The sequence below is a fragment of the Miscanthus floridulus genome, chromosome 17, assembly GCF_019320115.1.
Source record: "Miscanthus floridulus cultivar M001 chromosome 17, ASM1932011v1, whole genome shotgun sequence".
Classification (NCBI taxonomy): domain Eukaryota; kingdom Viridiplantae; phylum Streptophyta; class Magnoliopsida; order Poales; family Poaceae; genus Miscanthus; species Miscanthus floridulus.
Genome location: NC_089596.1, coordinates 11,845,133 through 11,865,348, shown reverse-complemented (window position 1 = coordinate 11,865,348; position 20,216 = coordinate 11,845,133). Strand labels below are relative to the sequence as shown.

At 45.5% G+C, this 20,216-nt stretch overlaps 1 protein-coding gene, 1 non-coding gene and 3 pseudogenes across 2 annotated transcripts; all 5 read right to left on the bottom strand.

The window, feature by feature from the left end:
* Positions 1-275: 275 nt before the first annotated feature.
* LOC136515232 (uncharacterized) lies at positions 276-2,811 on the bottom strand (annotated as a pseudogene).
* Positions 2,812-2,867: 56 nt separating this feature from the next.
* LOC136515231 (ABC transporter G family member 16-like) lies at positions 2,868-11,377 on the bottom strand (annotated as a pseudogene).
* A 3,847-nt stretch (positions 11,378-15,224) lies between these two features.
* LOC136518425 (large ribosomal subunit protein uL13w) lies at positions 15,225-17,179 on the bottom strand. Its single transcript, XM_066512083.1, has 4 exons — positions 16,861-17,179; positions 16,649-16,765; positions 16,453-16,540; positions 15,225-15,605 (listed from the first exon to the last, which is right to left on the bottom strand). The coding sequence occupies exons 1-4, from the start codon at positions 17,130-17,132 to the stop codon at positions 15,462-15,464; spliced, it is 621 nt and encodes a 206-aa protein (XP_066368180.1). The 5' UTR covers positions 17,133-17,179; the 3' UTR covers positions 15,225-15,461.
* On the bottom strand, positions 15,757-15,838 carry LOC136519320 (small nucleolar RNA SNORD24). The gene has a single exon (XR_010774870.1). It is a non-coding gene; the product is annotated as a small nucleolar RNA SNORD24 (small nucleolar RNA).
* LOC136519244 (small nucleolar RNA R12) lies at positions 16,050-16,122 on the bottom strand (annotated as a pseudogene).
* Positions 17,180-20,216: the final 3,037 nt, after the last annotated feature.

Below are 20,216 nucleotides of genomic sequence, written 5' to 3'. Positions count from 1 at the left end.
TTCATACTCCACCTTGCTCACCTAAATCCACACGAACTGCCACACAAAGGTATTAGGCATGTTGCACGGTCAAATAGAGCTAACTTTACTGCAAGAAAACATCTATCAAGTTAACTTAAACTAAATGAGCACAATATTAAATTTAGCAAAAAATACAAAACCTTTCATGTTGGCAAGGAGTTGTCATAGGCAGTAGTGGAGGGTGGTGTCTCTACTCTCCCAGGCGCACCCCTATTTCATCACAAAATATTACATGCTAATTGGCCCCTAGCAGACTACAGACTAAGAAACTTTCCTGGTGCCATACACTCAAAGGGATCTGCCTTCAGAGAATTAGGGATAGACATGCTACCATCACGTTCGAATGAAAATTGAGCGCCTCGTGAAGCTTTGCTGTCCAGGTGAAGCCGTCTGCGTTGATTAGCCATATCCACTTATCCTTACGGTAGTTAGCAAGTCAGAAGATCATTTTCCTTAACACTTTTGCGTTCAAAACAAAGAACTTGGCAAATTCAACATCAGGCTTCATGCCATGATAACCATTCATGACAACTTTCTTGAGATGAAGCTCGAGACATTCGATTGGGTCCAGTGGACTATAGCTCCGTGCATTGTTGTTCATATTCTTTTGCAGGTGAGACTGCAAAAGGAAGTGGAAACCACTATCAATGCAGTTTAACAAGTAGTGATACTTTTGCTCGCTAGATTATACTATGTCTCAAATGTTTAATTATTTTGGCACTATCCAAATTAAAAACAAATGCTCACCGTGATATATAGCTTCTCCACACATGGGAAACACTTGAGAAAATCAATGACGGAGTCCAGATTAGGTCCCAAAGAGTCACGCGCCAACACCTTTACAGTGGACATCATGGTTGTCAAACTTAGGGCAACCATTTCCTGACCAAAAAATTTTTTGTATCGGTCAAAATTTTTCGGTTAAATTCATCTTTCACTCTAAAATTACACCAAACCACACTAAAATGACCCTCCATATCATCTAGTCTTATCAAAGCCCTAAATTTCTTCAAATTTATTTAATTTTCTCACTCACACATTGGACGGCACTAGTATATGTAGCTCGCCCACCATCAGCACACTGTATTACCACGGCTCTACTTCTGTGATATATTATATTATTTCGTCGATGTTATATAAATTTATGATGGATGATGGATTATAAAGTTTTTCTAGTGAAATGATGCCAAATTTGTTTAAAACTCAATTTAAATTTATTTAAATTTGAACCGATATTTCCGAAATTTCTGAAATTTCGTATTTATCGCTGGGGACCGAAATTTTTTTCTTACCGGTATTGTAAACCCTGGCCCGCGGTGGTCCACCTGCAGGTTTAGAGGCGCGGCGCGCCAGAGCGGCGGCCACCGCCGGGAGATGGCCTGCGTGTGGGCGCCGTCGCTGGTGGGGAGGAGCGTGATGATGTCATGGAGGATGTCGGGCGGCTGATCAGATCAGGATGAACGGCGACATCTTCTCCTTCGCCGCTTCCAAGTCCGACTGCGAGGCGGTTCTTGCCCTCGGCGGGATTCCTCCTCCAGCCTTATCCTCTTGACCCCCGCCTCCGCCCCCATGGTCGGACCTCTCTGCTCGATTCTCGCTGGACTTGTCGTTCCGTCGTCCCGATCGCCGTCGACTTCATTCGCACTAGCCCGCCGGCCAGGCAGGCGTTCCTTCTGGCTACCGCGTTGCCGGTGATTTCATTATATTATATAGGCATATAAAAGGGTGATCTTCCATAATTGGAAAGAGGAGATCTACGTCCAAGATTGAAACAATATTCACCCAATTCGTTAGGTCTTGTTTGGCTTATAAACCGTATTTTTTCAGTCCATCAACAATATTTTTCTTTCGCACCAAATTAGTTAACAATACTTTCACTCATGGCTTATCAGCCAAACAATACCAAACGAACAGGACGATTACCACTAATTGAAATTGCATATGAACAAGCCATATTTTTTGAGCCTGTCTACTCACCGCTCGGGCGTTTTAGTGGGTGAGCGGTGGATGGCATAACACTCAGATTCACGACAGAAACAAAAATCGAGTGTTTTTTATCCATACAATACTCGATTTTCATTACCATTGGATCTAGACCAAATGAACCAAAACAGTTTATCCAAATAATGTAAAAAAATATTAAATTAACAAAATAAAAAATTGACCAAAGTATCTCCATGCAGGTTTATTTTATTTTTTAGATAATGGAACGAGGCTCCAGCCTCTACATCATTTGAGGACATACTGATCAAATGCAAACCACGAGCTCTTAGGCTCATACCAAAATACATCGTCTATTCAATAAAATTACTATCCACTAAATAGAAAGGAACAAATCGGAGACTGAACTGGATTGTTTCCTAGACTAACTCCTAGGCTCGACACACAGGAAGAAATATTAGTAGTAGGGAAATGGATAAATGAAAAATTAATTAGAAGAGCCTTTTACTTGTGTGTCATTATGAAAGACGGTCCTAACCTACAGGCCACTAAAGAGTTCGAATGCACCCTAGTGCCATGACGCTAAACTTTCTTGCCTTTCACGCTATTCCGTCTACCTTCCGTCTGATTTTTGCCGTTTGCCTGCTCTGACATGTGAGCCCAGCCAGTGAAAGTGTCTAAAATACCCTTCTCTCGTAGACTTATCCTCTTCTTTCTCTCTCTTTCTGACTAGTGGGACCAAGCTGTCGGCGTCTTTGGCATGCAGTAGGCAAAGAGGGTCGGGCCGTAGGAGCGGAGGCGTGGCGGGGTGCCCACAGCGGCCATGCAGCGGACGATGGAGAAGCCCATGGCGGGATCGCGGGTGGCGGTGGTGAGGCGCGCGACGCTGGTGAGGGTGGACGTGTTCACCCGCGCGACGCCCCGCCGAACTCGTTTTGATGAACCGCCTGGTATGGATACTTCACTAGCGACAGGTAGTGGAACCAAATCCAGTAGTCGGGGATGCGATCCCTGGTGATGAAGAAGCCGGACAAGAGGAGGAAGTAGGTGAGGATGGCGACGACCACCGTGTACCCCAGCATAACGTGCGGCACCACCGCAGACAGGAAGGTGACGAAGCCGCTGCCCGCCCACAAGGATGCCATGACGATGAGCACGAAGAAGAGGAACGATGAGGCACCCCCGGCCAGCCCCACCACCCAGAACGTGGTGGCCGCGAACGCCAGCGACAGGAACCAGCGGCGGGAACGCAACGACGGCGTTGGCCACGTAGGAGATGCGGCGGTAGGCGTTGTGCGCGTGTTAGATTGATCTCCTAACCAATAAGCCCAACGGCTTATTGGGCCTTGGTCACGCGCCCTGATCGGGGGCGCCCAACCCTACATGGTTGGTGGGCCCCCGTCGCACTGCGCTATATAAAGAGGTGGGGGCCGGCGGCTCAAAGCACGAGGTTCGCCGTGAGCCGCAAACCCCACCGACAAACCCTAATTCCGATCTCGAAGAGGGCGCGCAGCCAGCGACGGGAAGCCGCCACCGTCATCACCGTCATCCCATCGTCACTGCACTGCATCACCGTCTCCACTGCGTCGCCTCTCTTCACCGACCATCGCTGCCCGTGCGCAGCCTACATCGACGAACCTGATGGAGGCTACTGGATCCTCCACCCCTGCGGTCTCAGGTTCGGTACCCTTCCTTTTCTCTCCCTGTCTCTCGATAGACCGTTCTACATGTCCTAGGATCTACCGTTTTACATGTTATACCGAATAGAACAGTCAAAGTCTAGATCTATGATCCTACAGTCATTACAATGGTACCAGAGCCACGGTTTAGGTATAGATATGGCTAGGGTTTTGATCTAGAACGGATAAATCGATTAGAAAAGGAAAAGATGAAGAGATCCAGTGCGGATCTAGAAAGTAGAAGGGGCTTCGGCCAACAAAGGGTTCGGTTGAACCCTAAAAAAACTCGGTCCTTTCGGATCTGAGAAAAGCAGTGGGTTCGGATGAACCCTAACCCTAACTGGGTTAAAGGAAAATTGAGGGTTCGTTTTCATGACAAAACCGAACCCTAAAACCCAAAATCGTTTCGGGAAAAGCAAAACAGTGGCCATCCCAAACCCCAAACCCTAACCCTAATCGGAAAATCGGGCCAAAATCCGAATCAAAGAAACCGAACGGGGAAAGAAGGGGAAGAGGGTGGCTCGGCTCACCTCGCCGTCGAGCATGCCGGCGCGCGCAGGGAAAAGAAAGGCCGGCCGAAGGGGGCACGGCTCGCCAGGATCCGGCCACAGGGGCGCCGCGGCCAGGCCGCTCGACGGCGGCGCACTCACCCGCTGGGGAGCGCGCACGCCGGCGACGGCGCCGGGACCTCGCTGCTTCACCGTGGTCGCTCGGTGACGAACTGAGAAGAGAAGAGGTGAGCAGTGAGGAGAAGAGAGAGAGCGTGCGAGTGAAAATGAAGCTAGGGCTGAGGGAGGCGCGGTCGGCCGGGGTTTTTGATGCCCCGAGCTGCGCGCTCCACCGTCGATCGGAGATCAACGGCCAGGAGGGCTCGGGCCTCTTTTGGCCCAGGCGGGCGCTGCTATTCGGCCGAAATCCCGGTCTAGGCCCAGGTTGCGGCCTGGGCGCGGGGGAGAGAGCGCCACGCGGCCTGGGCGCGGGGGTGCGCTGGCGCGCGCGGCTGGGCCGTGGGGTGCTGGGCCGGGTGCGCTGACGGGCGCGCGCGTGGACAGGCCATGGGCCGTTTTCGCTGGGCCGCGCAAACTGATTGATGGATCGGGCCGAAATAGCCAAATAAATAGTAAAGTCACAGTTTTTGTTTTTCTTATTTTCCAGAAAACAGTTTGATCAATTTGAATTGAATTTTTATGATAATTTTCTGTACAAAATTTATCCAACGATATTTTTTGTTTAGTAAATAGTAAATTTGCTTCTGGAAAATAGGAAAAAGATTATTAAATGTTAAAGTTTCCGCTGCGTATTTAAAGATGTAATTTTCATTATTAAATTCGAACCAACGGGAGAATTTAATTTTGAAAATGGATATGTTTTAAATTGATTATAATATTGTTGTTATTCTGACCAACGTTGATTAATGGCAATATTATAATGTTTTTGTCATACATTAATTCTATTTCTGCCCAACGGTGATGTAGAATTAGTGTAGAAAATAATTGTATGTTTTAATTTTTGACCAACGTTAAACTAAGGCATGCAATTATTGTTGTTATTTCTGTTCTCACACTATTTGAATTGTGTTTTCAGAAGGATACAACTTAATGAGTTGTATCAAAGAAATCCCCACTCTAAAAGGTGATAACTATATTGAGTGGAAGAAAAAGATAGACCTGGCCTTTATCCTCGCTGAGGTGGACTGGGTTGTCACCACACCGTGTCCCAAAGAACCTGAGGCACCGATGAGGGAGACAGATGAGACTGATGCTGCATGGCAGAACAAAGAGCGGGATTTTGCTCCCGTAAAGATGTCCTATGATCTTAAGCATAGGAAATGGGTCACTGCCAACAAGAAGTGTTTGGCAGTGATAAAGAACACCATTGAGCCTGCTATTGTGGGCTCAATTACAGATTGTGACATGGTCACAGAGTACCTAGATAGAATAAAGAGTCAGTTCACTGGCTCTTCAAAGACATATGCAACCCAGCTGATCAAGCAGCTGGTTACAGAAAGATACTCTGGTGGCGACAGTGGCATTAGAGAGCACATACTGAGAATGAGCAATCTAGCATCTAAGCTCAAACCAATGGATTTGGCACTCAAGGATGAGTTTCTTATTCATTTGATTTTTGCTTCTTTGCCCAAAGAATTTGACACCTTTGTTGTTAATTACAACATACAGCCTGAAAAATGGGATTTAGAAAAGCTCATAGCCATGTGTGTGCAAGAGGAGGAAAGAATAAAAGTTTCACAAGGTGGTTCTGTCAACTACCTAAAAGATAAGAAAAAGAACTATAATAACAGCTCTTCCTCCAAGTCATCTGGAAAAGGTCCCATGCAACAGTCTCAGAACCAGCAATTCCCAGTGGCTAAAGACCAGTGTCTCCACTGCAAGAAGACGGGACATTATAAAAAGAATTGTCCTGATTTCTTAAAGATGATTATGAAGAATAAAGGTGAGAACATTATTACGTTCGTAAATGAATCCTTGTATGTAAAGTTTTCAAAATCTACTTGGTGGATTGATTCAGGTGCAACTATTCATGTTGCTAATTCATTACAGGGATTCCGTTCGATGAGAACTTTGCAAAGAAGCGAAAGTTTCATTAAAGTCGCAAATGGAGTACAAGCAGATGTTGAGACCGTTGGAGATCTTCCTCTAGAGCTTCCAGATGGCTTCATACTTTTTCTTAGAGATGTTCTTTATGTACCTTCTTTGCAAAGAAACCTGATTAGTGTATCAAAGTTGGACCATGATGGTTATGATTGCCATTTTGGAAATGGCAAATGTCGGATATTGTTTAATAATAAATGTGTTGGTCTTGCCTTCCGACAAGACGAGCTTTATTTGTTATCACTTCGTGAAAATGTGAATTCCGTATGTGATGTGAATGAAAATGTATCCTCATCGAACAATGGAAACAGAAAACGAAAGAGAGCTCACGATGCATTGTCGAAATTATGGCACTGTCGTTTAGGCCATATTTCGAGGGAGAGAATAGAAATACTAGTTAAGAATGATATTCTTCCTCCATTAGAGCTCTCAGAGTTAGAACAATGTAGAGATTGCATAAAAGGAAAGTATGTAAAGAAAATTAAGAAAGATGTCAAACGAAGCGCAGGAATTCTACAGATTATTCACACAGACATATGTGGTCCTTTTCCTGTGAAAAGTGTGGATGGTTATGATTCATTCATAACATTCACAGATGATTACTCTCGGTTTGGCTACATTTATCCAATTAAAGAAAGAACAGAGGCATTGGATAAATTCAAAACATTTAAAGCAGAAGTTAAAAATCAGCATGATTTAAAAATTAAGATAGTCAGGTCTGACCGTGGGGGAGAGTACTACGGTCGGCATACCCCATATGGACAAGTTCCTGGACCTTTTGCAAGGTTCTTACAGGAGAATGGTATAGTCGCCCAGTATTCAACACCGGGTGAACCTCGACAGAATGGAGTAGCTGAAAGGCGTAATCGTACCCTAATGGATATGGTGCGTAGTATGATAAGTTACTCTACTTTACCCATGAGTCTGTGGATGGAGGCGTTAAAAACCGCCATTCATATTCTCAATAGAGTACCAAGTAAGTCGGTGCCCAAAACACCGTATGAGTTGTGGACAGGAAGAGTACCCTCACTTAACCACTTGCGTATGTGGGGGAGCCCTGCTGAGGCTAAAGTTTTTAACCCAAACATTGGGAAGCTAGATCTCAAAATAGTGAGTTGCCATTTCATTGGCTACCCAAAAAAGTCAAAAGGTTTTCGTTTCTACTGTCCTAACAGACATACAAAGTTTGTGGAAACGAGACACGCTGTCTTCCTAGAGGATGAAATGATTAGGGGGAGCATGGTAGCTCGAGAAATTGACCTTGAAGAGAAGCGGGTGTATGCACCCACTCCGATCATTCATGAGTCATTTTTCTCACTACCTGCAGTTGCTGCACTAACAGTACAAGACACTGTGGTGCTAGCACCTGTTGTTATCCCGCCTGTGGCAACAATAAATGATGATGAGGAATCTGTGCCTCAGTATCCTATAGAACCTATCGCCACACATGAGGGGGAGCAACAACAGCCTCAAACAGAAAATGTGCCAATTGAGGAGGCCCCTAGAAGGTCTCAAAGAGTTAGAAAATCAGCTATTCCTACTGATTATGAAGTGTACAACACTGAAGAATTTCAAATGGAGGGTGATCCCACCTCATTTGAAGAAGCCATGAAAAGTGATCATTCATCAAAGTGGCTTAAGGCCATGGAAGATGAGATGAGATCAATGAATGCAAATAAAGTTTGGGATTTGGAAATAATTCCTAAAGGAGCCAAAACAGTAGGCTGTAAATGGGTCTACAAAACAAAACTTGACTCTCAAGGGAATATAGAGAGATATAAAGCCCGACTTGTGGCAAAAGGCTTTACACAAAGAGAAGGGATTGATTACAATGAGACATTTTCTCCAGTCTCATGTAAGGATTCCTTCAGAATCATAATGGCATTAGTGGCACATTACGATTTGGAATTACATCAGATGGATGTAAAGACGGCATTTCTCAACGGAGACTTAGAGAAAAATGTTTACATGGTACAACCGAAAGGTTTTGTCATAGAAGGAAAAGAACGTTTGGGATGCCGCCTAAAGAAATCTATTTATGGATTAAAACAAGCTTCAAGACAGTGGTACTTGAAGTTTGATCAGACAATAAAGAATTTTGGGTTTAAAGATAATATTGAGGACAATTGTGTCTATGCAAAGTTTAAGAATGGGAAGTTTATCTTCCTTGTCCTGTATGTGGATGATATCTTACTTGCTAGTAGTGATCTCAGTCTACTACTGGAGACAAAGAAGTTTTTGTCCTCAAAATTTGATATGAAAGATCTTGGTGAAGCTTCGTTCGTTCTAGGGATCGAGATTCACCGAGATAGAAGTAAAGGGGTATTAGGACTGTCACAAAAGGCATACATAGAAAAAGTCTTAAAGAAATTCAGTATGCACAAATGTAGTCCATCACCTGCTCCTATAGTCAAGGGCGATAGATATGGGGATTTTCAATGCTCCAGGAACCAATATGAGATCGATCAAATGAAAGTGGTTTCATATGCTTCAGCTGTCGGAAGCTTGCAATATGCTCAAGTGTGTACGTGCCCTGACTTGGCATTTGTTACCGGGTTACTTGGCAGATTCCAGAGCAATCCTGGAATAGAACACTGGAAATTGGTAAAGAAAGTTTTGCGTTATTTGCAAGGAACGAAAGGCCTCATGATGACGTATAGAAGATCTGATTCACTCCATATAGTGGGATATTCAGATTCTGATTATGCGGGAGATAATAGAAAATCCACGTCTGAATATGTGTTTATTCTCGCAGGGGGAGCTATTTCATGGAAAAGCTCAAAACAAACCGTCACTACATCGTCCACAATGTATGCCAAGTTTGTAGCGTGTTATGAGGCAACGGGGCAGGTAAACTGGCTAAAGAAGTTCATACCCGGTTTGAAGGTGGTTGACGACATCAATACACCACTGAAGTTATACTGCGATAATAATCCAGCAGTACAGTATGCTCACAACAATAGATCAAGTGGTGCTGCTAAACACATTGACATAAAGTATTATGTTGTGAAGGATAAAGTCCGGGATCAAATGATAAGTCTTGAGCATATAAGTACCGAAAAGATGCTCGCGGATCCGCTTACAAAAGGCTTACCACCCAACGTGTTCAGAGAACATGTAGCCGGCATGGGTTTAAGGGAAAGCCTATGATTCCTGGACTATAAAAGGCCCAAAAGTTAAAGTAACTATTTCAGATCAGAGACGTGCATTGTAGCTGTTAAATCTATCGGCGATTGACCGTGACGATGAGACATGCTCTATGCATCATCTGTGAAGAAATGAGTAAGAATAAAAGGATTGAAGTTTTAAAGTTTAAAGATAAAAGTAATAGTGAGATCAAGGGAGAGAATGTTAGATTGATCTCCTAACCAATAAGCCCAACGGTTTATTGGGCCTTGGTCACGCGCCCTGATCGGGGGCGCCCAACCCTACATGGTTGGTGGGCCCCCGTCGCACTGCGCTATATAAAGAGGTGGGGCCCGGCGGCTCAAAGCACGAGGTTCGCCGTGAGCCGCAAACCCCACCGACAAACCCTAATTCCGATCTCGAAGAGGGCGCGCAGCCAGCGACGGGAAGCCGCCACCGTCATCACCGTCATCCCATCGTCACTGCACTGCATCACCGTCTCCACTGCATCGCCTCTCTTCACCGACCGTCGCTGCCCGTGCGCAGCCTACATCGACGAACCTGATGGAGGCTACTGGATCCTCCACCACTGCGGTCTCAGGTTCGGTACCCTTCCCTTTCTCTCCCTGTCTCTCGGTAGACCGTTCTACATGTCCTAGGATCTACCGTTTTACATGTTATACCGAATAGAACAGTCAAAGTCTAGATCTATGATCCTACAGTCATTGCAGCGTGGTCTCACGCAGGTAGATGTGGCGCTCCTGCACGAAGACCGGGAGCGCGTCGGCGCACACGTAGAACATGGTGGACATGCCCATGGCGAAGAACCCCAGCCGCTCCTGCACGCCCTTGGGAGTGTCGTCGAGCCGCCAGAAGATGGTGGCCAGGATGAAGCCCGTCACCATGATGGTGCCAAGCCGCATCACGAAGAGCTCCGGCATCCGCCCCGTGTTGGTGAAGGAGCGCTTGATGAGTAGCGGCAATTGATGAGCACCCACACCTCCGTCCACGGCGGATTGGCGAATGTCGGCACCGACGACCCGGTCACCACGCTCCCGCTGCCGGGCCCGCTCCCGGCCACCAGCTTCCCGCGGGACACGCTCTCGGCGATGGCTTGCTCTAGCGGCATGGTGGTCATGAGTTTGCAGTCCTTGTCCTGCTTTTCCGCGAACGACGAGTTGCTGTGTTGCCACTTGATGTTGAAGTCGGCGAGCTGGGCAGCGCCGTCAGGCTGGCGCTCGTACTCGCGGATGGTGTCGAGCGCGAACTCGGCCGGGTTCTCGTTGTCCGGCGGGAGTTCCTGAGTACACGGTGCGGCCATGCAGAGGATACGCGTGCTGGGCTGGTGGATGGTCATGACGACGACGCTGCCGCTCTGCGCGATGCGGCGGAGCACCTGCACCACCATGAACGCGCTGGCCGAGTCCAGCCCGGACGTGGGCTCGTCGACGAACAACAGGATGGGGTCGTGGATGATGTCCGTCCCGATCGACACGCGCCGGCGCTCCCCTCCCGACACCCCGCGGTGGCCCTCGTCGCCGATGATGGTGTCGGCGGCGCGGGAGAGTCCCAGCTGGTCGATGAGCGCGTCGACGCGTGCGCGCTTCCGTTCGGCAGACAGCGCGCGGGGCAGGCGGATCTCGGCGGCGAACCGCAGTGTCTCGTGCACCGTGAGCATGGCGTACAGGAGGTCGTCCTGCATGACGTGCGCGGAGATGGCGCGGAGGCGGCGGCCCTGGAGCGGCTCCCCGTTGAGCGTGACGGAGCCGCGGAGGCTGTCCCACGCGATGCGTCCGGCCAGCGCGTCCAGGAGCGTGGACTTGCCCGACCCGCTGACGACGGCAGGAGGCCGCCGCCGCTGCCGCCCTTGCTGCGGCTCCTCACGCTGTAGGACAGGTCGACGAAGTTGAGCACGTAGGGGACTGGCGCGAGCGGCGGCTTTGCGGCGTCGGCCTCCTCGGGGAAGTCGATGTCGACCACGGCGTCGCCGGTGGCTGCCATGTGTGTTGGTGTTGTTGGTTCTAAGCGCCGGCGAGCGGCGAGTTACGCATCTTTTACCAGACGAACTTTGCACCATAGTAGCTAGCACCTCATTTGCCCACGTGTCCAGTACCTGGATCGACCACGTCAACAAAAGTCTGCGAAGCTTCGCGGCCACGTAAGCAGCAACGGCACCTGGTACGACCGTGCAGCCGCCCTGCCTTGCAGGAAGACGGCGAGTGGTAGGGAGCATCGGCGGCAGATGAACTATGGCAAAAATAAATATGCAATCTACAGTATGCCACCCTTTTGTTCAATTTTTTTTATGATACACAAAAAGTGCTAACAACTAGCATGGTTTATCCAATTTTAAAGTTAAAGAAATACGTACCTTATGCTTTATTGGCTACTTTCTCTATCAAGTATATGTTTATTTTTAGTGTACTTCTCTGTTTGCCTATGCAACTGACATGTCAGTAAAGATTTTATTCCACTATAAATACAGGTTCAGTTGATGCAAATACTAGAAAAGGCAATGACGACAGTGGGTTTGAGGCTGACGGTCAATATTAATCATTATTTCATAGATCATGTTTACATACATTATATATAGACACGTCATCATGTATATAACACCTATATATGCTTTTCTATGTGAAGTGTCACGGAACCACTTTAATTAAGTCGGAGGCAAGATATACATTGAAACACCTTATTATAGTAATTTATAGCAACTTCCAAACTTTCTAACTTTTTCACATAGAAATAGTGATCGGAAGGGCTAGCGCCTGGACGTCCGGCCGCAGGACGCGTCCGGACGTAGCTCCCTGCTCCCGCATCGTATCCCGCGCCTGCCCTCATCGCATCCCACATCCAGTGCCCGCTCGCATCGCGCGCTTGCGTTTGGAATCACGCCCATCCCGCACTCGCAAGGGAAAAAACACGTGGGTCCCAAGTCAGCTGCCCCGCCTACGGATGCGCGCCGCGGAGGCGTCTACCGGCCTCAAGCGCTTGCACGTGAACCACGGCGGTGCCCCAACAGCAGCACCAGGCGGCTGTGGTAGGCCGCTGTCCACCAGCCACCAACGTCTATTGCAACATATGCAACACCCGATCTACTTTTGAAACACACATGATGAAACAATTGCAACATATGTCTAAAACAGATGAAACACTTAAAACATGCTCTTGAAACATGCGTGTATAACCATAGGAACATATGCAACATCCATATGAAATAATTGCAACATAAGTCTGAAACACCTGAAACAATTGAAAACATACGTCTGTACCCATAGCAACCTATGCAACATCCAGAGGAAACAGTTAAAACACACGTCTGGAACACTTGAAACACTTGAAAACATACGCTTGTAACATGCGTGTACTGTGATTGCAACATATGCAACATCTGAGGTCCACTTTTGTAACATATAGATGAAACACTTAAAACATAAGTCTGAAACGCCTGAAACAAACACGGCGTTGTTGGCGGCAATGACCTACCTGGTGAGAAATTGCAGTAGCCAGCAAGCTTAGTTAAGGGGACGTCGAGAGCAACGGCTCAGCATACACCCAGGCGCAGGCACCAGCCTCCCTATGCCTCCCCTTCCGCGATGCGTGAGGTGGATGGGGCCGCGGCACGGGATGGTGGCACAGGAGCGAAAAATCTCGACGAGCAGAGATGGGGAGAAGAGGATAGACAAAAAGCCTTGTGAAGCGCGTGCGGTACCTATAGGCAGGGGGCGACGGAGTTCTCGAGCGGACGGGAAAACCCACCAATCTGTTGCATTGTTCCATGAGTGGACCAAGATGTTTTGCGTGGTCCACGACTCCACGGTTGTAAGGTCCGTGTGGACGGACGTCCTCACTTGAGCATTTCCGAATAGCGATACATGTAAAGGATGTATCCCAAAAAACACGGAGATCTTATCAATACATTTAAGAAAACACAAATGAGCTTATATGACATAAATGTCATTAGCTTAATTTAACAGTGATTCACAATATACAACCGGCTGGTCCCTCCAAGGATGGCGCGGCTTTGCCGCGCCTGTGTTTCTAGTGTAAACGGAACCGTCAAGGAAGCGAGGAGCTGCATTTTATTGGCCAGTGGGGGTCTTTTGCTATACTAGTTGATGCAAAAAATTAGAGATACAAGGCGAGGTACGCGTAAACCCGAACTCGCAAAAAAAATTTTGAGTTTGCGGACGACCTACCTTGCATCCCTAAAAAATCCTCCAAATATACCAAAGTTCCGCAAAAGAGGGACGTTTAGGTTTGTTCTAAGCAAAAATAGTTTATGTTTGATTAAATTTACATATCACCAAATAGATTAGCTATAAAAATATATTTCATAATTAATCGAATGAAATTTGTTTGGGGTGATAGATATTAGTATTTCATAAAAAATATAATTAGACTTAAGATTATTTGACTTAGGACAAAACCAAAATAATACTCTTTGCGGGATAGAGATAGTATGTGATTCCTCAAAATTTTTTAGGGTACAAATCTACACAGCATGTTTGGCAGAGCTCCGGCAGCTCCACATCCACCGTGGAGCAGCTCCACCATGGATCTGGGTTTTTATCCAAATGTTTGGTATAGCTCTAGCTCTGAGTTCGCTTCTCTCTATCTCACTGCCATCTGGGTCCACACGTCAGGGGACATAATGAAAATGCAAAAAAAAAAAAAAAACACGAACTTCTTCTTCCTCCCGACGAGCTCGCACGTAGGAGGGCTGGAGTTCACGACTAGGCCGGCACTCGCTAGCTTGCACTGCCGGGCTCCGATGGGGGTGCGGCTAGAGCTCATGGGGCCGGAGCTGCTGGCTGGCTTGGCACAGGTGAGGGCGCGCCACCGTCGGTGGAATCGATGTGCTCGCGACCTTGCATGGATGGAGGACGGGCGAGGAACAAGCGAAACGAAAGAAACGAATCATTGATTTTGTGTAACTTGTGACCGTGGTGGTAATTTTCCGTAAACTTAAGTTTGGTCCCATAGATCTAGGGCGGACACATGGATTAAGTGGAGCTGTTGGATCTAAATCTGTTTTCGTAGATATGGAGATGGTGAAGCTTTGCCAAAGAGACCCTAACTTAAATGTTTGCAAACTAAATATTACCAAACCTTTCACAATAACATCTTTTTTATGACGGAGGCAGAACTAGTCAAACTCATGATTCAACCCGGCTAGCCTTAAAATTGGTGCTAGATTTCGAGTGAATTACAATAATTTCCTCTTCGTCATCCACTCACGTGATTGGATATACTTCCTTCGTCCGTCCGCAAAAGAATTCAATTCTCATTTTTCAATGAGCAAACGATTTAAAGTTTGACCAAAGTTATATATAAAAGTACTAACATTTACTCCTATAGCTAAAAACATTAGGGTTTGTCTAGACCATCACCGAAGCAGGACACCTCACCGAAGCGGGACCCATGCGTGCATTTGATTCTTTTTGTTAGTACATATATCTCACCCACAATTCACAAAACAAAAATATCTCACACCCGGGCATGGATTCTGTGAACATCCATGCAACTTTCTTGAGAGAACTCGAGAGGATTGCACATCAGATTAAAGAGTTTCACACCTGAATTTTCAGCTACACTGATTCTCCTTAGAAATTACTACATTAGAAAAACATTGAAACTCTACTAAAAAATTTAAGTGGCATACTTTGGCCACAACTGAATTTTGTTTTTTCAGCTTACATGCAAGCTATTTACTCCATCTGTTCAAAATTATTTATCATTTTGAAAAACATATAATTTTTACTAGTACCTTGCCATAGCATATATCTAGGTGCATAATAAAAACTACATAATCCATTCATCTCAATAATCATGTAAGACGAAGTAGTAAAACTGTGAACTGTGAAGGACAGTTCAAGGGAAGCATATAGCAAGACCAACAGTCACAACATGAGATCTGAAATATCTCGAATGAGAACCAATACATCTGATTAACCAAACTAGAAGTCACAGAAGGATAACACAGTTTACCACTCAAGATTATACTGTCACAAACTATTACCAAACTACTTTAAACAAGGGCCAGATGTTCCACAAAACTGATGCCACACAAAAGCACACCTTCTCAGTACTTGATCGGTGCAAGAATCTCCAGCTGAGATCCCAGCTTCTCCTCGGCTGTCTTCTCAGCCTTGACGCGCAGCTTAGCAAGTTGCTTCCTCCTCTCATAGGCAACCTTGGCCTTCTCCTTCCTCTTCTCCTCAAGCTCCTGATAGAGCAAACAAAGGGCAGTCAGTCAGATACCAGGACACAGTACGATAAATTCAAATGTAAAAGAACAGAGCCCTAAAACATCAGCAACTCCTACTACCACTTTGAAGCGCTTGCATGAACTGAGTGTTTCTAATTGCAATGTAATGGGCCTCAGAGATCTTGGTGGTTAAGATCATCAAATGGGAACACCCATCAAGAGTAGCAAATATTTTGATCACATCATAGGCACATCACAATATGAAACATAAATTCATTACGATCTGAAAATGTTTGATGCAAAGAGACGATGTAACTCCATACAGAATCATACATTATGATCTGAAAATGTTAAATCATCATAACAAATGTATGTATCAAATAATCAACCACGATGGCACAAACATCAGCAAGAACATTAGATTGCCAGACCAAAAAGGCAAGTATGGTCTGATGTGCACAATTTTGTCAGAAGTAGCTGGTTGTTGAATCATATTATAAAATCAATCCAATTGATTTTTCTTCATCATCCAGAACCATGCACAATTTAGCATAATGTCTCTCCCAACATGTAAAAGGCTATTCTAGCAATACGAATTCAGCAACAAAAGTGAAGAATTAACAGTAATAGAACTATAGAAGATGCCAGCACAGAGGAAACTAGATAAACAACTTCTAGCAGTAATGTCTGAATCACCAAGCTATTCATAACATTATTATGTACACAGGTAGATGAAAAGTGTGGGCAATTCATTTCCATTTAGAATCATGATACTAACTGGCACAAACTAGCAACAAGCCATTAAAGTGTTGGTGCAAAACAATGACACATAGGAACAAGCACATAAGAGGGGTGAAACGCTTACCCTGATGGTGTCATGGTAGTTCCATCCGACCTCCTTAGAGAGCTCGCCGAGGAGGCAGTACTTGTGGCCAGGCTGCAGCCTCAGAACCCTACAAACGAGCCACAACAACAGAATACAATCAGACAAGAACATGCATCACATCACAGAATGATAAAATAAGACAAATCTCGAATTATTACGAACGAAAAACACATACTTAAGAGCGTCAGGGATGACGACGCGCTTCGTCTTGTCGTACGGCGGCGGGACGCCCTCGTACGTCTTGAGCCTCGCCAGAGCTGCCTCTCCCCTCTTGGTCTTGTGCGGAATCATCCTGCAACACAACCGCAGCATACACATAAATCTCACAGAGTACATGGCAAAATGGGAATAACAAAAAAGGAAGAAACCCGACGGATCCGGACATACCCGCGGATGGTACGCCACAGGATCTTGGCGGGGGCGCGGAAGTGGATGGGCCCGTGGGACGGCTTGGTGTTCATCCGCTTGCGGAGGAAACGGAGGTACTTCATCTTCTGCCGGACGAGGCCGCCGGACATGCAGATCTCCTCGCAGCGGACGACGACCACCTTCTGGCCATTCAGCAGCTCCTTCGCTATGATCGACGAGAGGCGGCCCAGCATGTGGTGGCGCGCGTCCACCACGATGCGCTTTGCGCACACGCCGGAGCCGGACACCATCGCTCCGTTACCTGTGAGGCGGCGGCGGCGGCGCTAGGGTTAGGAGTGGCTGGTGGAGGCGGGTGGAGAGGGTTCCTTATTTATTCAGGCTTTGTTCGGTTGGGCCCTTCTCGGTCGGGCCGGGTTTGTGGCCTGATCCACGGAGATGACCCCGCCGGCCCATGCAAAAACACGAGTTCGTTTAGCCCAGTCCGGCCGGGCCTATTCCTATTTCCCACGAAACCCTGTCACTCCAGCGTGGAAATCGCCTGGAAAAAGTTCAGAAGGTTCAGTTAGACATTTATAAAAAAAAGTTGTTGAATAACTTTTCAAAATCATTCAAATACTTCTTATAAAATAAATATAGGTTTTAAAATACTAAAATCTGATTTAATGTTAGAAAATTTGTTTGTAACTAAAAAATACATTCCGGTTTCATATTTTTTTTCTAAAATAATTATATATGTTTTTCCGAGTTGAGAACCATAATATAGAGCATGATTTTGGAAAATCTCGGCATCCCGAGGCCGTCTAAAACTGCCTTCTTGCTTGCTCGTCATGATGACACCTACTGTTGACAGTTCACAGAGTCTACATAGGTCATTGTCGTGATGTCCCCTGAAGAAAACAGCATTGCTACAAAGTTAAACCACATGATACATGTTATTAATATGCTATCAAAGCTTGAATTATATTTTTTTATTTGGAATTTTATGTGCATGCCTCGATGGTTAAGCTAGACATTGTTGCTGAGGAAAAATTTTTTGTTCTGCATGACGGATTGCACAATGATTCATGTTGCGGTCTACAAGGATTTGTCCTGGTTTGTATCCTCCATTTCATATTTGGTCTAATTTTAAATTTTAGGAGATCATATAAGATTCAAATAATTCCAAGCAAAGAATAAAAAGGTGGAGCATGAACTTAGAGAAAAAAAACTTAAACTGGTTATTTTTTGAGTTAAAACAAAATTTTCTAACATTAAATCAGATTTAGTATTTTAAATGTATATTTATTCTAGAAAAGAATATTTGGATATGTTTCTTGAAAAATCATTTCTATAATTTTTTATAAAGTCTAATTGACCTCCCTGAACTATCACGAGAGTCCCATTTACCTCCCTCGTGACTGATGTTGTGCCACGTAAGACCAATGACGTGGCACCACATCATCCAAAACCGCTAAGGCGGAGGTAAATCGGATGGTTTCAATAGTCTGAGGAACGCAAACATCGAGTATTTTTTGCGTAATAAACATCCAGTTTTCTAGTTGAATGAGGTAAATCAGACTACCCTAATAACCGAGAGAGTTAGGAGGACTTTCTCCAAATCGCCTCCCCAGATCATGACAGAGCCGTGGAACTTCTCCTCGTGGAGGCCATGGTCGCTCGGTCCTCGCATCGCTGCAGACTGTGGTGACAAGCACTGGATGGACTATGAACACCACCAACAGTCAAGGTCCTTTGTGGCGATGGAGTGAATTGGCGGCATCTACAACAGTAATGCCGCGATCTCCTGTCCCCCGCCGGCGGAGCTTCCAACTTGTCACCGGTAAGTCTCGTCGCTCTCTACCTTCCTCTCTCGGTTCTCAGTCTCCTATGTGCTATCCCAAACCCCTGGATGTCCTTAGATTGAGTACATATTTTTTGTTTTGGTTCTTGGTGTTGTCACAGCACATTTGTGTACATATTTGGTAGATTGAGTACATATTTAGATGCTGTTCTTTAGATGTCAAATTTCAGCTTTAAGATGCTGGAACAAAGTTTTCATTTCATTCCTCTACTCTTACTATGTCACGTTGCACATGCGCTTGTGGTTTCCCCTTACTATATCTTTTGCTACTATACTTTTGCTAAAAGAAAAGGTTATGGTTTTGAGTAGCTCCTGATATCTCCTCGCAGCGAACGACCACCTTCTGCAGCTCCTTGACGAGCAATAATCGAGGATAGGCAGCCGAGCATGTGGTGGTGCCACACACCTGAGCCAGACACCATTGTGCCCTTAGCGGTGAGGCAGCAACAATTTCTTGTTTATAGAGCTCAACAATTAGTATTTGTTAATGGAATAGGCTGTGTGAACTGTTCTCTTTGGAAGACCCAAATATTCTTAAGCTATTGTGGTGGATGACTGAATGTCCCTTCTTTTCCATCTTTTCTGCTATAGATACGTGCTCAGAGACTCAAACTCAGGTAATTAAAAAAAGAAAGCCTCAAATTTGGAAACACACAAAAAAGCCTCAAAAGAAGATGCACTCCCTGACGAATTCTTAGAAACATGAAGAAAAGCAAAATTTTTAGCTCCAACTCATGCTCCCTTTTACATTAAATTTAGTCTACTTCAATATCTCAGAATAAATAACTCAATCGTCCAGAAAAAGATTTCTTAGGAAACACACCAGAACGTGCAGCAATATCACGTTGCTAGCCGCTTCATCTCTTACCAGCATATATATGTCTTGCAGCTTATACCAACATATATATGTCTTGTAGGATTGCAACACTTCGTTGTAGTCATGCATACTTTTCTTCTATTTTAGTTTGCAACAGCCAAAGAATCGTGAGCTCTTCATGCCGTATCTATGAGTTTTTTCTGCTATTTTAGTTTGCAATGGGCAAAAGTCGTGGGCTCTTCATGCCATTTCTACGAGTGGTGCTACTACCGCTGCTTCAGTATATATATGATGTTGAAAACAGTACCACTGCTAGTATGCTACCGAGCACTAAGCACACTGAAACGGATCCATGGATGTACACCACGCGCGGACACGCCGCATAGTCATAGATCATATAAATCCCAATAATTCGGACCAAATAGCCTTTTTACAGCAAATATTTAGGCCTAAAATAGAGTATATATGGATAAAATGTTACACACATATCAAGCACCTCAGCTTGATGGACTTCAGGCTCAGCATGCGCCCGATCGGGGTGCCTTTTACTATGGAGAGGTATGAAAATGGGGTTGCTTTTCACCCATTAGCAGGTCTGCTTCAACTCCCATAAACTGTAGTTGCCCCTATAATTCACTGCAAGAATTATTGGAGCACAGGAAGAAAGGAACATAATAAAATTGAAGGAACATGTGCATACGACCAACGTCTTGGAGT